Genomic DNA, 19,425 nt, shown 5'->3' on the forward strand with positions numbered 1-19,425 from the left:
GTAAGAAATACTTTATACAGGACGCGCTGCACGGATGGGGTCACCGCCATCAATACCAACCACAGCAGAACTGAAAGATGTTCCATACAAGCGACCGTTTCCAGTTCTCCTTCCACGGTATCAATGAGGAGGGGTTAACATTACAAGTGGGGACTTTTTAAAGTTCAGGGAATAGAAACTTCATAAAAAAAAAAAACCCTAATTGTAAGTCTGTGCTAACACCCTGGTGTACAATCTGTCAAAGTCACACCTGGATTCAGGGCGGCCTGAATTAATTAACAACTTTTCAATGTGTTAGTGCTAACATATGGCATTTAATTACTGCCTCCAAATCCATGAGTCTCTCCACTTTGAATTTCAAAATTATTTCTTCATCTTCCAGTAAATCGGAACGTGACTGGATGGGAACACCCTGAGCTTCCTCTCTCTACTGGAAGCTTGCAGGTCATCACCCTCCCCTAACAATATTTAGTTAACTTGACTCCTGCGAGCTCTGAACTTGACACATGCACACAGCGGGTTTCGGAGGCAGCCTTGAGAAAAGAGTGGGCTTAAATGGCATTTCTGGATTTGAGGCTTTAAGGACTCCTGACAACTTGTGAGGTTGGACGGTTAAAGCAGGATGGATTTATTTATGCTTTGTCTACAGAGTGAAAAACAATCCTCTTGACCAGGAGCAGGACATATGAGGGAACAGCGACCACAGCCCCTGAGACCCCCATCACAGAACCAAAGGCAACCTCTCTGCTTTTCTCTCTCATCTCTCCCTGCTAGACCAACTTCCCATCCAGCAACTGCATTTCATTTTCAATCTTGCACAGCTGGTATCTCTTTCTGCCTGGCAACGGAGGATTAAAGCTGGAAAACAGGCCCTGGGATGGGACACAGAAAGGAAGAGAGTAACTATGTTTGTGCTAGTTTATGCTGGTGCCTGAAATCCACAGCCCGTCAATGTGCTTCATACCAGTACTCAACTACATGCAATGGGAAAACAACAACAAAGTTGGATTCTGTTGCAATTTGGGTATTCATTCAGTGTGTTCTTTTTAAAGGCCTCAACATTTTATTGCTAATCCAGAGTGGGATTTCTTTTTTTTTTGGACACCTGGCACAGGGGAAGCACAAGGGCAGGAGGTAAAATGTTCCAAGTTTGCATAAATATGCTAGAGGCTGCAGCTTAAATCAGAGCCAATTATAGGAAGCCATGGAGATTGTGGACGACAGTTCAATAAAATATGAAAGCGCAGGGCAGATGTAAGGGCAGGCTAACACTTCTGGGCTCTCCACAGAGCTTCCCTTCGTCAGAATCTCTGCGTGGACAAAGGCTTACAAGAGCGATTGCTTTTCTGGAATCCATTTGTCCATTGCTAATTAATCTGTGATTAGCAGCCGTTTCTTGCTCAGCAAATACAAAGTTTTAGCAATCTGAACATCGTGATGATGAAGACAGTTAACTGTCTAACTGTGATGAGTCCTTTGTGCTATCCATAAATGTCAGCAAACTCAATAGAAGTGCAATTAGAGCTCGTTAGATTTCTTTCACAACTACAGGAGCTATTTAGAGCCTCTGAGCCAAAGAAATCTTTGTGCTCTTTGAGGCTTGGAAACTATGCTTACCTGTCAAGACTGCCATGTGAAATCAGAAAAGGCTTGCAGCTCTTATCACTTGCTTTCAAAAATTATACATTTCCCTGATTCCTCAGTGAAGTCCAAGGAGAACCTTGAAACTGTTCACGTCTATGCAAGGTGAGGCTCCATCTGAGCATTCATAAACAAGAGTGCTTTAAAGGCAGCTTTCAGCCCACTGACACCTTTTGCCTTTTTTCCTTTACTGGAAATTCAGAAAGTGAAGGTCAATCTACAAAGCAAAGGGAGAACTGGCCCAACGAAAAGGTTTGGGGGATTTTCCTTCTTGGGGACAGATCTATGCTTTGGAAGTGCCGGCCTCTGCGGTTCAGAATGCACCAACTCAGCTGCCTCGGCTCGCCAGAATTAAGCCAATAATTTAGCAGAGCGAATATTAGCAGAGGGTACGCTCTTTAGAGACGTTAACTTACGTACTCCTCAAACAACTTCATCAGGTAGGTCTTACAAGAGGTGTTCAGACTATGACCACTGAGGCCCCCTCTTAGAGCTGGAGACCCCGAGGCTGGGCAGTTATGGAACCTGCTCGAGGGCACAACCAGGTCAGGGCCAGGGGTCAAGTCTGGGCCCCTCGAAAGAATTTTAAACTGCCACCACTCCATGTTGCTTCCTGAAAAACAGCATTCTTAGGTAGTCTCTCATCTTAGTGAAACAGTGCCCAATCCTGCTTGTCTTCTGAGATCATGCCAAATTGGGTGCGCCCATGGCAGATTTATTCTGTCGTCATGGCTCTAGACGCAAGGCAAGTATCACCCTCAGGCTCCAGAGCAGACACCAAGGGCAATGAAGCCTTCTGAGACCTCCCGGAAGCCATCCTGTGGGCAGGATGCTCTAAGTCAGGGTTCATGCCTGTGCAGTAGAGAAGGCAAAAGAAGAAATCGTTTCATGGTTCAACGATTTGGGTATTTCAGGTGAAACATTTCCAACTCAGTTCTCTAATGCGTCATGTTTTTGTAACTATGACCTGAGGTTCACAAATAAGACAAACCCTTCTCTACAGATGTTTGTTCCATGGCCCTTGTCCTGACACCGTTTAGGAGAATTATGGGGCCAAAGGACGGGGAACATCTTTTGGTGGCCAGAAGCTCCCAGATGACCTTCACTGGCAGGATTCATCTCACAAAGACAAGATTCCTCTCTCCTCTCTCCCACGAGGAATAGAACAGACTATCAACACGTACTTCTGGAGCAAATTGTCTAGGGCCTTCTGCGTGGGTAGAGCTCTCAGTGCAGAGCCCTATAAGGCCAGGGAAAAATCTGGGTGATGACAATAATCAACATTTTAGAGAAGTGCTCTGTCACTTGCAAAGCACTGTAACAAATAGCTTATATGACTTGGGAAGAAAAGCCAACCTACGCCAGGCCATTACCATTATTTCTGTTTTATGAATGAAGAGATTAAAGTTCAGTCTTTAAGTGACTTTTAGATACTTCAATCAGCAGACTGTCTGTCACTAAGTGCCATGAGGTCAGGGGCAGTGTCTTCTGTAGTCTTTTCTTCTTCATCTTTTAAAAATTCATTGCTGCTGCCCCAGCCCCCAGCAACATGCCTGGCGCACAGTCAGTCATCAATGAATAACTGTGAATAAAGGGAGATGTGACTTGATCAAGGTCCCACAACAAAGCAGTGGCAGATTTTAGACCCTCCCACACTAATGCCACGTGTGTGATAAAGCAGTGCAGGAAAAAGGGACTCAGCTCTCAGAAAAGCGTGCGGCTGACTGCAAGATGGTGGGAAAGTACCCGACTCTACTCCCCAACAGACAGATCAAGCGCCAGCAGCACCGTGAGGCGACCTGGAATTTTCTTCAAAACTTGCTAGCTGTGAAGAAGCCAGAAAATGGGATGCACTACAATTAGCAAAAAAACACCTTGTGGAGAGATTTAGAGCCCAATCATAATTTACATTCGCAGATATGCAGATCTCCAAGTGCATGGCTTCTGCCCTGATTACTAATTAATGAGGTGCCCGTGGAAGGAAACAGTGCTGATTATGTCAGCCTTGTGGGACAGCGAGGCCCTGAGGTCTGCGACGCTAGAAGATTCCTTTAACACACATTTTAGTAAATTCAAAGAACAAAACAGGGACAGACGGTTTGTACAAATGGAAGCAAAAGCTTAAGAGAGAAATGTGGCGATCAACCCTCCCGTCTCTTGGAGAGGCAAATCTCAATTCTTTCAGGGACCTCATCAAATGCATCTTTCTGCACCAAGTGTAAGTTTATTTAATCAGGAGACTGAATTCTGAATGAATTTGGATGCAAATGCACAGGTACAGTTTAGAGAAAAGTGCTGTAAGACAGTCTCCAAGCCAGCGAGGAGCCAACACAAAGCAGAAAAAATCCGAATTCTTAGTGGGTGGCCCCTTCCTGCTCCTCTCTGCACAGGATAAGGTCATTCCTTCCCAATGGGGGTCCTGTGCTGCTCTGTGGGAGGAAATACACAAGAGCCAAAGGCCACAGGGTCACCACACAGAGCAAGTCCCAAACAGAGGGACACGAAAAACCATTTCTTATAATATCTCTGTAGGTCTCTACACCGACGATAAATGAGGCAGGAGAAGAAGTTCAAGTTTCTCCAAACGTGCCAGCTGCAGCGACAAGTTTCCTGGAGCAGCTCTCTCTGCCATTCAGGGACAAAAAGCAACTGGGGCTGGCTCCTCCCTCCCCCACCTGACTTCTTAACTTAAAGAAACAGACATGAAATGAGATAGTCAGTCACCACCTACCGTTTGACTTTTCACTATCTGCAGGTTTCATCTGAATGGGGTGATGCATCTAAAAACACAAAAGTGAGAGAGTAAAGGCAGATTGAACAACCGTACAGTCTCAGAAATCCCATACTGTTAAACTCGAGTCCTGATATTCTTACCAGGGCACATCAATAACAACAGGACCACTCCCAGTTAAAAGTAACCACATTAAAATGCAAGCCTGCGTTTAATGTTCAGGAATAGAATCCTTTTAAGTCATGGGGCGCCGGGATGCAGTATTTAAAAGCTTGGGCTTTGCAGTTGCACTTGAATTTGAACCCTGGTTCTGCCACTGAGTCTAGTTTCTGTCTTTATCTTATAGGTAGTTCTGGTTCTGCCTTTCCATATAGCTGTGTGATCTTGGGCAAGTGTCTTAACTTCTCTGAGCTTCAGCTTCCTCATCCGTGAAATGGAGATAGCACCCGCATAATAGGGTTGTAAGAATTAAATGAGAAAATGCATGTAAAGTGCTTAGTAAACGGGGTGTAGGGAAAAAATAGCTGTTGTTATTTCATGTTATTACAAATTTACACGCAGCTTATCTTCGTTTTTCTTCTGGCCATTCTATGTCTGCTGCATGGCTTTTTCTTAGGTCTCATAGTTACGGGTAATCTGAAGATCTAGCAGTTGATTGATTTAGGCACCATTACATAGTTTTGATTAAGCACAAAGCACAAAGGAATAGGGGGAGCGAGGGACCTTCCAATCACGTTCAGCACATATGGAGGAGCAGAAAGAACCCGAGACAAAGTGGAGCCAAGATCCCAAATATGGCAGAACCGGGTTCTCTACAGCTCTTTACACAACGCGGATCACTCCATGTGCATGATGCGCAGTTTTCTCCACGTGCAGAATGCTACCAGCATTTCCAATTAAACTAAATTCCTCAGACTACTTTCAAAGGTCCGCTTGCTTCATGTTTCATCTCACCCCAAGGAACACAGAAGCCACAGGGTAGAAGGAATCACTGGCTGCACACATGCTTTTATTATAATGGGTCCCGTTCTCTCTGAACCTTTAATTTCCCCAGTGGACTTCCAGCACTTGCAAGCCACAGCTCTGGGTTTTATCTCATTTAAATGAAAGGGGAATGGTACTTGGCTCTGGCGCTTCAATGATGGGGAACGATTATCCGGCAGTCAGGACCAGGTACATGAGACGCTTGCCAGGGTCTTCAAAACACGAGAGGAAGAGGAAACAGCGAGTACTATCAGGGGCCAAGAGGCTAAACAATTCAGAGCTGCTTCGTTTATACTAAAAGGCAAGATGCTCCTACACGTAGAACATAGGCCCTGAGATGTGGTGTCTACTCGTATTTCCACTCCATTGATTAATATGTTCCATTTGTGGAGGAGAGACTAGAATGAGAATAGACGGTTTAGGGGTCAGTAAGTAGACCAGTCTTTTCAGAAAAGACTGGAACATATACCTAAAAAGCAGGCAGAACTAAACTGTGGGAACCCTGAATTGGGCTAAGGAGTGTGGCCTCTATCCTATAGGTAAGGGAGAGAATGACAAAAAAAAAAAATAATAATAAATGTTTGAGGAAGATGGACCAAGTCCTTGAGTAAGCTATCCTTCCAACACGCCTGCATCCACTCATTCAGCAAACACGTATGAAGTGCCTCCTGTGTCCCAGGCTCGAGACCAAGAACTGGGGAATGAAGGCCAAGTGAAGAGGTTTTGGGGGCTCACTATGTGGTGGGGAAGCCTGACATGTAAACAGCCCCCAGCAATACGGTCAGTGCTGTGGAGACACAGGAACGAGGCGTTGTGGGAGCCCAGGGGAGCAGGAACTTCATTCTGCCCGGCGAGGTAAGCGACTGCTTTGCAGCAAAGGTGATATCTGATTCGAGGCCTCAAGGCCAAGTTGGGCTTGCTGGCAGAGGAAGAGGGGATGGCGTTTGAAACCAATGGAATATCCCACACAAACACAGTGGTGAGAAAGAGTGTAGTTCCTCCTGGCAAGGGGTCCAAAGTGTCTGTGGGGAAGCACACGAGGAGAGGCCACGAAGATCGTGGGTGTCCAGCTCTCAGAGGATCTTGTGCGCCAGGGCACTGAAAGGTTGTCTAAAAGCCAATGGTCAGGTGTGGGAGATTTAAGCAGCAAAGGCAACGACATGAAACTTGTATTCTAGGAAAGTCATTTTTGGCTACAGTGGAGGATGGATTATAGAGGAGAGGTGGAGGAGGCAGGGAGAATGGTTAAGAGGCCACTGCAAACATCCATGTGAAACTGAAGGTATAAAGAGGCAACTGGCTGGATGTGGGGATGAGCAGGAGAAAGAAGCCCAGCCTGAGACCACTAGACATACTGTGGGAACATCGCCCAAATAGGGAAAATGTAATAAAGTAGTTTTGGGGGAGACGGATGAGAGCAGGTCTGGATGTGCCACATTTGCTGTGACTGCGGATGTAGAGAGGAGTTGGGAATGCATGTCTCAAGCTCTAAAGATTGCTCTGGGAGGTGGCAGCAGAGGCCACAGCCATGGATGAAACCGCACAGAGAGAGAACACGTATTGAAGAGAGACAAGAGCCAGGGACAGACCATGGAGAATATCAGAAAGAGGAGCCTAAGAGGGACAGAGGGAAGGGCAGTCAGAGCAGCAGGAGCAACTGTTGCACAAGAACCACGTGGCGAGAGCTTCAAGAAGAACATGGTAGTCAGAGCAAGTGCTGCCAGGCCCCACAGTGAAAATGCTCGAGCATCCTTTTGGATTTGGCAATAAAATATTCTTTAGGGGGCCTGGCCCTGTAGCCTAGTGGTTAAGTTCGGTGCACTCCACTTTGGTGGGCCAGGTTCAGTTCCTGGGCACAGACCTACACTGCTCCTCTATCAGTGGGCATGCTGTGATGGTGGCTCACATGAAAAATAGAAGAAGACTGGCAACAGATGTTAGCTCAGGATGAATCTTTCTCAGCAAAAAAAAAAAACCTTTACGGAATTTATCAAAAGTAGTTTCTGTAGGGTGGTGGGGGCCAGAATGCCAGTTTGTAGGGAGTGGGGAAGTAACAGGAAAGATAACAGAGGGTATGCTAAATGTAGACAACTATTTCAAGACAACTAGCTGAAAACGGGGGAAGATAGGAAGCTTAAAGGAAGATGGGGTGGAGGAGTCTTTCTTTTCCAGGTAGAAAGACTTGAACAGGTTAATATGCTGAAAAGACTCAGATGAGATGCACAGATTAAAGGTCTAGGAGAGAGGAGATAAGTGTGCCTACATCATGTATGGGACAAAGAAAGGAAATGGATATGACTCTTGCTTGCAGGGAGCTTACGATCCATCATGGTGGTTGACGTGCACATAGAAGGATGAAGAAATGTGACCGACATGAGAAAAGGAGCGCAGAGTGCATGAGCGTTCGGTTCTATCTGTGAAGGGCGTGGAGGTCTGCAGGGAGAATCTGGGAGCTGCAAGGTCAAATTCATTCAACTCTAAAGCTGTGAAGGGCCCCAGGAATCATTTAGTCTGATGCTCTCCTTTCTAGGTCTGAAGGGAATAAGTAGTTTCACTAAGGACACACAGCTGGTTGATGGCAGAGTTGGGATCAGAAATCTAAGCTCCCTGCTCTTAATCCAGTGTCAATTCCACCATACCACATTGCTTCTCCAACAAACACCCAACGTGGGACTACCATGAAGAGCAGCAGGCTCCCCTCACTGAAGGCGCCTGCAACATCCCCTTAGGTGAAAGCAATCTTCCCTTCTCTAAACTCTCATTACACTTCATCTATGATGCGTATTACTCTAAGACTTGACTCTTGGTTTCCTTGCAGCTGCTGAGAGAACTGGATCAGTTTCTGACCTAAGACTATCCAGAAGGCTCAGGAATGACACAGGGTTGTAATAAAGCAGCCATTGCCACTGCAGACTTGAACTTTCTTTTGGGCCCAGAGGTGGGAAAGAAGGTCAGTTGATCAGAAGGTCAACTTCACAGAGATCTGGATCACCTATCCTGGTGAGTTCCGAATGGGTGGTCCTCTGAAGACAATTAAGAAAACGTATGTAGAGCACTGTGACCTTCTTGGAGAGAGGTGTTCAATCAGCGCTGTATTAGGAATGGCTCATTATTGTGAGCAGTTCATTTGAGTTACAAATTTCTGATCAGATACAGGATGTAAATGTCAAGGAAGACAAAAAACGGTTTGGAGGAGTGGTTCTCACAGTGTTGTTTCACTTCCTCAAAATCTCATGATTCCAAGAATTTTGGGAGATTTGTCGAGTGGAGGAGGGAAGTTATTCTTAAGGAGCAAATGTTCTAGTTTAAAGTTTCAAGTTGTAACAGCGGGATTCTTTGCCTATAACAGGAAATGTTTTCAAAGATTTGACCCAGTATGACTCCTAGGACTACTCATTCATTCACTTATTTCTGCCTTTACCAGCCACTCTGGTAGGTGCCGTGGATACACGGATAGATGGAAAAGAGTTCTCGTCGTGATGGAGCTTGTAATATAGTGGTAGAGACAGACAAGCATCTCCCATAGGACGACGTGTGCAGGGTGGGAACTCAGAGGAGAGATACTAGCATGGATGAAAGAAGGGCAACCTGGAGAAGGTTCTCAGCTGAAGCCATGTTGGAGTCCAATCTTGAAGGAATCTTAATGCTAGTCATGACATGAGTGAAGATTTCAGGGAAGGAACGAGATACTCGAAGGCAAGGAGTAAGAGAAAATAGGTTATGTTGTTACTAAAGAATGATGCTATGACATTCTAACCAACAGAGGCAAGCAAGAGAAGTCTACAAGATCATTCACCAAATACAAAATACCTAAACACAACAAGACTCACAGTAAGGGATATATTCATGGATCGAACAATTTCAAGTAGGAAGAAATCAATGCAAGTCTACTCAACCCTGCATTAAAACTGTCCTAGGAACTAGGATTGGCAGCCAGTGACCACACCCTTGCCACCTTCCTCAAACACTCAAGATGAAACCTGTGTGAGAGCTGTTGCTTCTCAACACTGCTGCTGTCGCAACTGGGGAAGCTAGCTGTCTCCACTGCCAGAGTTGAATGGGACAGGAGTTGGAGCTCCCTGCTGTGCTCTGCACTTGGGGATCCCAGTTGACAGCAAGTGGCCAGAGGAAGAGCCAAAGAATTACGCAGTCCCTCTTCCAATCTTCTAATGTCTCACCAGTTGTAAGGGAATCTCAGGGTCAGGATTAAGGCTAGTCCTTCCTCCTGTCTATGGCGAGTGAGCACATGATCGGCAAGAATTTTTACAAGAAGTCCCCTAAGAGACATGCATTAATTAAACTGAAGCTGAGTCTCCAGGACGATACAGGATTAGATGTGTCCGCAAAAACCTTCAGTGGCCTGTACTGTCAGGATCTGTCTATACTGTTGGAGAAGTCCAGGAATTTCATGAACCCCAGCCTGTGACATTCACAGGGTAGTTTTCCTGAGGCCAGGTGAAATGGTAGCAGTGCGTCCCTGACTGTGTTCAAGGCAGCTGTCCTTGGAGCAAACTCCAGTTGTCTTAAACCAGGCTCCCTGTTGGCAGAGTGCTGGTTCCAGGGACATAGCAAGATCAATCACTTTGGAAATACATCCTGGTCCATGGGAGTAAATGTGACTTAATGTATTTCATCAAGTTCACATTTTTATGGAGAAAGCCTTCTAAATCCATTTCCTTGAAGATCTCTATGACTGCACATGAATTTCTTTTTCGTTTTTATTGCAGACCAACTTTTCGCTTCAAGCTACGCATTAAGGTACTGGTTAACTTCTTGGTCTCCATTTAGTCCTACTTGTTTAAAAACAAATGAAACCTAACAAAAGGGGAAACTGTAAGAACTCCCCCCCTCCCTCCCTTCTGTTTCTCAGAAATCCGTTGTTTAATTGCAGTTCCATCTGCGTATTAAGCAATGCATCACACACAGAAGGTGGAGCCTGTTCAGAGGAGGGTCCCGTGATCACAGCTCACTGAGGTGCCATTTCTTCAGGGGCCGACCAGGTTTTCATAATACGCAGGCTCCTCCTCTCTGACACAGGCAGAGCTGCCATCCATGCCTCCAGTCTTGTGGGAAGCTGTCAGTGCTGGAGCACGCCAACGTTCCAGAATAAAGCCTCTACCCCTTATCCTCCCTCCTAATGAGGCAGAGGCCTTTGGCCCTCCCTCTGCTTCTCCCTCGGTAGACACATAGGGCCCCAGAACCGGGTTTTCCAATGCCTGGTCTTCAGAATGGCAGATCTCTGATAGGACCTGTCGCTCCTCATTCCTGAATATGTTGACCTTCGATTCGTCACAGAAGAGCCCAGCTGTGGCTCATGAAAATGAAAATGAGGATATGAATTTGGAGCAAAGCCATTACCCAAAGTCTATGGGGGTAACTGCACCATAGGGAGCTGTACATAACCCAGGCAACAGCTGTCACTGCCTCCATTACGAGTCCTATCGTGTCACAGGGACAGAGATGAGGCTGGGCCACAGAGCAGCAGCATTCACTAACCACACTCTCTCGAGTTCCCATTACAGACCAAGTCGGCTGTGATTCCCCCAAACCTTTCCGCCTGAGGCCTGTGACGAATACAATTCTGAGTTTAAATAGCCAACGTTAACACAAGCCGGGCCTGGAAGGAGGACCTGGGGGGAGGAACCTGGGGGAAGGACGTGATTGAGGGGACGGTGATACGGCTGCTTTCGCACACAGAGGAGAACTTGTGTTGAGCCGTGTTTAACCCCAGCCATCACCAACTGATGAGTTAACCACCTTTAACACAAGATTCAATAAAACATGCCATTCCTAACCTGAAATGGGTTTTACAGAGTCACTGTTATGCATCTCATTATTAAACCTATCGTGACCCCTTGAGAGAGCAGCCGTGATGGCCCATATTATAAGCTTACTGCCCATAAAATATTTAAAGGGAGAAAAAGAAGGGAGGGAAAGAAGTGAATTCACCAAAGACCTATGGGCCAAATGAGAAAATTACAGGATTCCAGCCACGTAGAGACAAACTGGAATTTTTCTTTCACGACAATGCAAATGATTCAGGCAGAATACTGTATGTCTTGCTGTACAGTAGACTATGAAATACCAAAAGCACGTAGACCTTCTGAATTTTTCTCGAAAGTTTTATAAATGGCAAAAAGAAGTTTCACCAGAACTGCCACCAACTGGAGACAAATCATCCCGTCAAATGAAAGTGTCAATATTGTTAAGGGTTCTTCTACGACAGGAAGGAGCCTCCAAAGCTAGATAGGCTGGCTTATCTCTCTAGGAAGGGAATTTTGCCATTTGAGTCACTGTTATATTATTCTGTGCACAGAGGACACTGGGAGGAAACAAAGGTAGCCTGAGGAATGTTGACTTATCAGTATTGAACAAGAAATTTTGAATTTCTCTCATGTTTTTTTTTATGGTAACAGGATGGTAAACCTGCTAAGATATCTTTAATAGAATAACACCTCCGTAAGAATGCAGACAAAAATAGCTATACCTGTTAAGTAAAGTGGAGCATTTAGGCAATTTTTGTGAAAACGGAGGAAATCGTCCCTTTGCTCTCAATTTTCCTGTGCCAAGCATTGTTGTAGGCTCTTTATATGTGTTAACTGTGATAATTATCACAACAACCCCGAGATAGGTATCTATGAGGAACCAACTGGAGAGAGAGATTAAATAACTGGGCCAAGCCATATAGCACGTTAGAAGTGGAGAAGGGATTCAAACTCGGGACTGAGGCCGGAGTATAAGCACCTCTACTCCTCCATACTGCCCTAGCATATATTCAGATAGTTGTGCTGCATGAGTTTCAGGTTTCTAAGAACCTATAAAATCACCAAAATTTTCCTCTTCCATACTAGACACAAAGACCATCTCAATCTCTAGGTTTCTGTCCAATTAGAAACTCAGATATGAATGTGTGCAGTATTCATGTGTACATGCCTAAGTATGTAGGCATTTCACATGCACATATAAAATATTTTAAATTAGCCTCAGAACAAAAACTATTGTCTGAGTTTTCTCCATGAAAAAGGCAGGAAAGAAAACTTAAAAGGCTGTAGTGATTGAAAGAAAAAAAACCCCACAGCCTTATAGCCATGGTAGGAAACTACAGCCCAATCCATGTGCCATTTGACCGTGAAGGAACGGTATGTTCCAATCCAGAGAGGCAATGCTCGTTCTTCTACGATCCCTTCTGGCTCTTCTCAATAAGACACACAAAATGGAACTAGACCCTGAGCTTTGTTTCATGGGACAAGCTATCTGAAATCTTCTCTACCTAAGCTAATGAGAAGCAAATTGGTGATGAGCAAGATCAACTATCAATTATTCTGTGAGAAGAAAGTAGTATTTTTGAATCACTGAAATTAACTGAGCTTACATTTTGTGGTTTCTTCACAACCTGTTAGTGCAAAGAAGTACACTGGAATCTATAGAATGAGTCAAAGTATGAACCACTTATTGGATAGGCCTGGGTATTTGTGCAATGATTCGATTGTGCAATGTCTGTTTACTTGAATACTGCTTTGGAAATTGTGGAGAAAACTGAGTGCAGAGTTGCCCTCTGAAGACGCGAATTCTTTGTTGGAAGCAGTGTGTGGGTCATCTACGCGTTAGTCATGGTACTATCCCGAACTGCGTTTTTGTGCATCGCCATTAATTGAGTTAACATACTAGGTGCATAGAACACTTTCAACCAATATTTGCTGACAGATATTTTTATGAAAGTTATCCAAGCCAAGGAAAAAAAGGGGATTTGAGCGTGATAACAAAGAAGGAACATAAGTTATCCTTTCTCTTCCTGTGGCAAATCACAGCCAGGGGAAAAAAACCATAGTGGAAATAAATGACTATTTCTTCCTAATAGCCATGGATACAGGTGATGTGCTTAAAACACTGAAGGCACCATAAGTGCTCAAGAAAGTTATCGCTATTGTATTACAGAGCATGAGTTTCCTTGAAGGAAAGAGGTAAGGGTCCTGTTAGAAAGTTAAGAGAATATCCAGCAGACTTCCCTGGTCACCTGGGAAGTACACAGTTATACTGCTCAACTCTCAGCTTTTTCATATATACTAAGAATCCAGGGAAGGAGAAACAACTACAGAACCCAGAATTATACATCTGCTTTGGCTCATCAGCTCCAAGGAATCTTTCTCAGCTATAAGGACACGACGTGTTCACATCCCTGTTACAATCGTGTGGTATATACTAGAGGGGGAAAAACAGGCAATGTAGCCATTTAGTCCTGGCAAAAAATAAAATAAAATATTGCAGGAAAATGAGATTACTCTGGGTGGAATTCTATAAGGGAATTTGGAGTCTGCTATGATGATTAAGTCATCATTTCTGACAGATGACTCTAATCGTCTGTCAAACACCATTCCACAACCCCATGTGTAACGTGGCATCCTCGTTACTCAGCCTATGTTAACTTCTGTATATAAAACACATACAAACAAGAGGAGTTATGGTCTGGCATTTATTACACTCATTAGCGATGATTAGGTTCTGTGTTTTCATACTAAATAACAACACGAACTTCCATTTTGCTTTATTTATTCTTAAAATTAGAAGAAAAATGAATAGGCTCAAAAGAGGAGGCATAGAACATGAATGAAAAATAATTGTTACGACAAAGCACGAGCGTCATGCTTTTAGAAGCATTGCTATTCAATAAGAATGTTAATCCTTTCTGAGTTTAATTTTTCTTGGGATTATTAGAGGATATTACTTAGAGAGGTAAATCTATGGTGCTTTTCAACCCTCCAGTCAGATCTGGTGCCTAATTAGCTGTTATTTCAGTAGAAGGTATTGTTATTGTGCTGGGCAATGTTATTATGAAGAGAAAGCAATTTCTTTGATAACATTTCATTTCTTCCCTCTCCATCACTATGTCTTGGGGATATAATAAACAATTCAGCCAGTCAGTTGAGCTCCCCAAAAGACTGGGTGAAAGCAAAGCAAAAACTAGTTAAAACTGAAAAATGGTACCTAGGTTTGTCTAGAATCCTCTGTTTAGGCGTATATGTTTTAATGACAAAAAACTGGAGGGTATAAAACAATTTTGGAAATGGAGATAAATGGAAAGACTCAATGTAAGAAAAGGCTTGTGGAATTATAGAGCTGCGGAGGCAATATTATGACAGCTCCAAGCACAGCAGAAGACCACACGAGGATTTTATGTGACAGCTGGAAGATCACAATCACTACTGATTGATGAGCCAAAATTAAGAGAAAGGTAATAATTTGCCCTTATCACTAAGTGGGAATAGAGAGATATCCTTGCTAACCATGATTTCTTTTTGATTGTGGAGCTGTCTTCCAAAATCGATGATGGATGCTCTAAGAGTCATTCTTCCAGATGTTACCCAGATGCTAAATTAGACACGCCGCCTAAGTAAGCCCTGCAAAATACACGCTGAAATCATAATGCCTGACCTGGCCATGCAGGAGTGGTTTAACGACCTGGCGGTTCATTTACATTTCCAATACTATGATTCTATGGGCCACAAATTTAGGATAATCTCCTATTTTAAGATAAATGAGCCTGGTTTAAAAACAAATGGTCCTTTTGACATTAGTCTCCGCTCGCAATGACCACCTTTGGCCCTGTTCTCACACAGCCCTGGAATAAAGGAGCACCCAGTCTGCCAGGCTCCTGGTGGCTCATTCTCCATGCCAGTTGTCCTTACCCAGTTCTCAACACCCAGTGAATTGGGATGAACCAAGCTGTGCATGCTGGGGAGTGGATGGCACAGCACAGCCTGCAAAGCTCCACTCTGTGTGGGGAAGCCCATTTTGTTAAACCAGCCCTGCTACCTGGGTCCACAGGGGCTGTTTACTCGCTGAGTATCCAGTTTGGAGTCCTAGCCAAACGGTGAGCTGACCTCCTCCCCTGGCCCTCTCCGCCTTCTTCCCAGAGCATCACTGGGTTACTGATAATCCCTGGTACTGCTTCCAGGAATGATCTCTACTCAGAGTCTTTCAACCACACCCCTGCCTCATCCCCATAGGAAATACCCTTTGCACAGTGAAACTTGCCCAGATTGGACTTGAACTTCCATCACTCACTGGAAAATTTTAGTGCTGGACTGAGACGGCTGCTTACGAAGCATCATCTCTTGGGTGGGAGCAGCGGCTGGGTCTGCCTCCCCAGACCTCTCACAGAACACTCTGGCTGGGCCCTCATTTGCTTACTTCTCTTCCCCTTGGAATTCTCAGTTTAGATCTATCTCTGTTAAATATATCTTTTCTTCTTATGGTCCTTTCTATTTCCACCGCTGCTACCCTCATTAGCTCTTCATTCCTGCTTGCTCAGATCCCTTCAATGGCCTCCTCACCACTTCTGGTTCTTGCCTCCCAAACCACCTTATATCCCACTGCCTTTTTAATCCGTTGAAAATTCAAGTCCAATAATTTCTCTTCCCTGCTCGAAAACTTTCAATTATCTGCCAAATAAATTCCAGCTCCTTGGCCTGTCTTTCAAAGAATTCCATGCTTTCAGCCCAAATTACCTTTTCAAGGTTATGTCTCATGATCGTTCCACATTTCTCTTCGATTCTAGTCAAATTGGACAGTTCCCTCTTACTGGAACTTCTGCCACATGCTCATCCACCAAAAGGCATAACGACCCTCCTCATGCACATAAACACACTATTTCCTTTGTCAACATAACCATTGTATATCTCTTATACAGAAACACCCATATGTCAAGTTATTAGATTGAACCATGTGAAACTGCCATTTATGGAGATTAAAAATGGTTGAATAGTGACAATTTCATATGGTGTAAACTCGTATATTGCATAGCAGTGGAGCTGCAATATCTTCTTTTGAGACGGCTCATAAAAAGCCCCAAAAGTTCAACTCATGTAAGTTATCTCCTTTGAGAGATTTGGAGAGCTTTCCAGTAATTCGCCTACAATATTTACAAGTCGTATGAGTGAAATTAAACATTAACTTGATCATGTGAACCAATACTACCTTCTGAAGCAACTGTGGAATTGATAGGTATTTCGTGTGCAGGACAAGGCACACTTCATCCCCTCTTAGCAGCTTCGGTGCTCTGTTAAGATGAGTGATGCCGTATCCAGTAATCTCTAGTTTCCTTTCAACTTTAAGGCAAACTAAAGCTACCACAAGAATACCCCTCTAACAAGCAAATCTCTAAAACCTCTGGTTCAAAACTACCTTGGAAAATTTAAGCCAACCGTATTTTATCTTGAACCTTCTGACAGGCTATAGGCATTTCATCAAATCAACAGGAAAGCACCACTGAATTTCATATTCTGACGATCTTTCGATAGCTTCAATTCCGAGTCCTGAGCTGCTTGAGTTGCTTCGCCAGCCACGTTTATTAACTGGTGTCTAACATTTCCATTCTCTGCAAGTTGCAACCTCTCATAAAAAATGCATGCTTTGATTGGCTTAGGAATGACAACTTCATTTACAACAGACAAATAAACACCCTCCCTCCGTAGTCCTTTTCCATTTATTTATTTAACTACCTCCATGGCCTTTGGGATTTGTACTGAGTAAGTGAATGAAAGCAGATAACTAGTGCAATTTTCCTTTCGTAATCATGTTTAAGCAAAAATGATGAAGAATCTCTCTTTTTTTAAACATATGAGGCTGGCTGAAAAAAAATTACGCCCTACTAAAAATAGACGGCAAGTTTGCAAAAGTGCCTGAAGGGCTATTTCATAGTACCCATGTTTAAAATGTAGATCCATTAAACATCTGAGCAAGACATCTGATAGTGTTTTTAGCAGCTATATTTATTCATCTCATCTTCTGCAGTAGCACTAAACTTTGGCTGCTACTTTGCCAAATGCAGCTCTCCCCTTCAGGGCTGCTAATTCTTTCAGAGTTTGAGTTTAATTTCTCATTCTGATTTCCACCTTCCACTCTAACGTGTGAGATCGTTTACCAACTTTGGAAATTACTTGTTGGCAGAGCTTAGGGAAATTATGATGGCTCAATTGTTCTATAAATACCCTCATTCTGAACCTCAGTCTTCTAAAGACCAAATTCAAGGCTTAGGCCTTTAAATATATGGCATGTAACCAAAATTTAAATGGCAAAGGTAAACTCAGAAAGGGGATATATGAGAATAGGAATATTTTATATTAAGCAAATAAAGGAAGAACCTTCATTGACCAGCTCTTGATCTGCAATGGCAAACCTTCTACTTGAATGGTTTCTTACTTCTCTGTGCTGAATGAGGCCTCGGGAAACTTTGGCTACTTTATGTTTGTTTTATACTGGAAAGAACATCACAGTTAGAATCATAAGGTCTGGGTTTGAATCTTGGTTTTGCCAATTGCAAGTGCCTACAGTCAAGCCCCTTGACCTCTTTAAGCCTCAGTAACTCAGATTTGAAGCCAGGATGGTATCAGAAAACTCGCCACATGGCGTCAGTCCACATCTCACCTTGTGCTTCTAGTTTGTGGAGTAGGGGCCAACCTCACCAAAAGGATTGAGATGGGGAATCAGAGTACTGAGACCATCTTCCCACCGCTGCTCACCAGTGTGTGAAGAACTCTTGAGATGGTTTTATATCAAGAGAGTATCTACGAATAAAAGCTATCCTTAAGAGTTCATTTATTTAACAAACGTCTGTTGAGCAGCACCTATGGTGTGAGGCATTATGCTGCGGTCTGAGAATGTTCCCTCCTCGCAAGGAATCTGGAGCTCAATATGAGAGAGACAAAGAGGTAAACATTCAGGGGGAATAAAATACAGCAGGTGACAGGATGAGTTTCAGCACATGCTACCTGGATTACAATGGAGGAATATTCAATTTTACCTTTCTAGAAGCATAAGGCAGCACTTATGTAGTGTCCTATGGCTGGAATACAGTGTGTGAGCAAGAGTACTGTGGAAGCGGAAGGGAAAGGAAGGGACACAGTACGGAGTTTGGATCTCACCCTTTAGACTCAGCTGTTAGTCCATTTGTTACTGCCATAAGACACAACACAACAGTGTTCACACACTCCCATGGTGTGTGAGGGTAATGTGTAATTCCCAGGGACTATAATTCCACCCAACCCCTCCCACTCAAGAAAGCATCTGGAGGACTACCGAGTACAGTTACTACAGGGATAACTTCAAAAATCCCCTTATCTCTTCTGTGCTTTTATTGGCTGTGATGACAACTGATAAATTCCAGCTGACAAAGAGGGCAGACTTCTAGAGATGCTGCAAAGGTAGAACACAGGATGCCCTCACTGATTAGAAAGGGGGGTAAAGGGGAGGTACAGGCAGAGGAGAAGTCGAGGATGGTTTCAGCTTTTTGTCTCGGTGGGACCACCCATCCACTCAGGCAGGTCATACATGAAGAGGGCCTAGTTTGTGTGGCAAGATGACTTTAGTATTGGAATTTCCTCTGGACCATTTGGATGGAACTTTCCAATAACAGGATTGGATATCTAGGTTTGGGGCTTCGCAGAAAAGTCTGATTTCAAGATCAAGATTTGGAAGTCAGTAGTGTATGGGAGGTAGAGGAAGCCATGAGAAGGAATGACAGAGACGTAAGGAAGTCATGCAGTGTGAGAATAAAGGGGTGAAAACAGAACCTCAGGGCACATTTATGTTTAAGGCATGGTTCTTTGCTGCTAACCTTATGAAAAACATTAAATTCCTTTTTATTGAGGGAAAGTATGTTGTAAATAATTTCTCTTCATTGTGTAATGAAGGCCTTGGGAATGCACATAACTTGAGATATCTTTACACATTCTCTTCCACACTCAGCTTTGCTCTAATCCAGTTTCTTCAATGTTCCAAGCTTTAAGCCAGATCCAAGCTTCTCTTTCCTAAATCAATGTTTGGCCTAGCCAGCTGGTGTATTTATTTTTCCATTACTTAGAATTTTATTAAAGTCTAAGTTAAATTTTCTCTTGAAGTTACCACTGGAAATATTTCATATTGGCATTACCATAAAACTTGAAGAGCATATCATGTTCAGAGAAGAGAGTCAAGACAAAATGCCTATGAACATCCCCAAAGAATGCAAACTCTAATGTCTGTCCAACCAAATGCTGTCAAAGAGACTGAAAGTCAGGGCTCACACAAAACTT

The 19,425-nt window shown here is 43.7% G+C and overlaps 1 protein-coding gene across 42 annotated transcripts in view; it reads right to left on the reverse strand.

Annotated features, from left to right (window-relative positions):
* Window positions 1-19,425, reverse strand: part of CELF2 (CUGBP Elav-like family member 2) — a 500,204-nt gene that overhangs the window by 75,586 nt on the left and 405,193 nt on the right. For all 42 annotated transcript variants that reach the window (XM_070501030.1, XM_070501053.1, XM_070501051.1 and 39 more), the window contains one exon: window positions 4,373-4,421. In XM_070501030.1, coding sequence (XP_070357131.1) covers window positions 4,373-4,421 — 49 coding nt within the window. The remainder of the gene's footprint in view (window positions 1-4,372; window positions 4,422-19,425) is intronic.

Source organism: Equus asinus, chromosome 29, assembly GCF_041296235.1.
Source record: "Equus asinus isolate D_3611 breed Donkey chromosome 29, EquAss-T2T_v2, whole genome shotgun sequence".
Classification (NCBI taxonomy): Eukaryota; Metazoa; Chordata; class Mammalia; order Perissodactyla; family Equidae; genus Equus; species Equus asinus.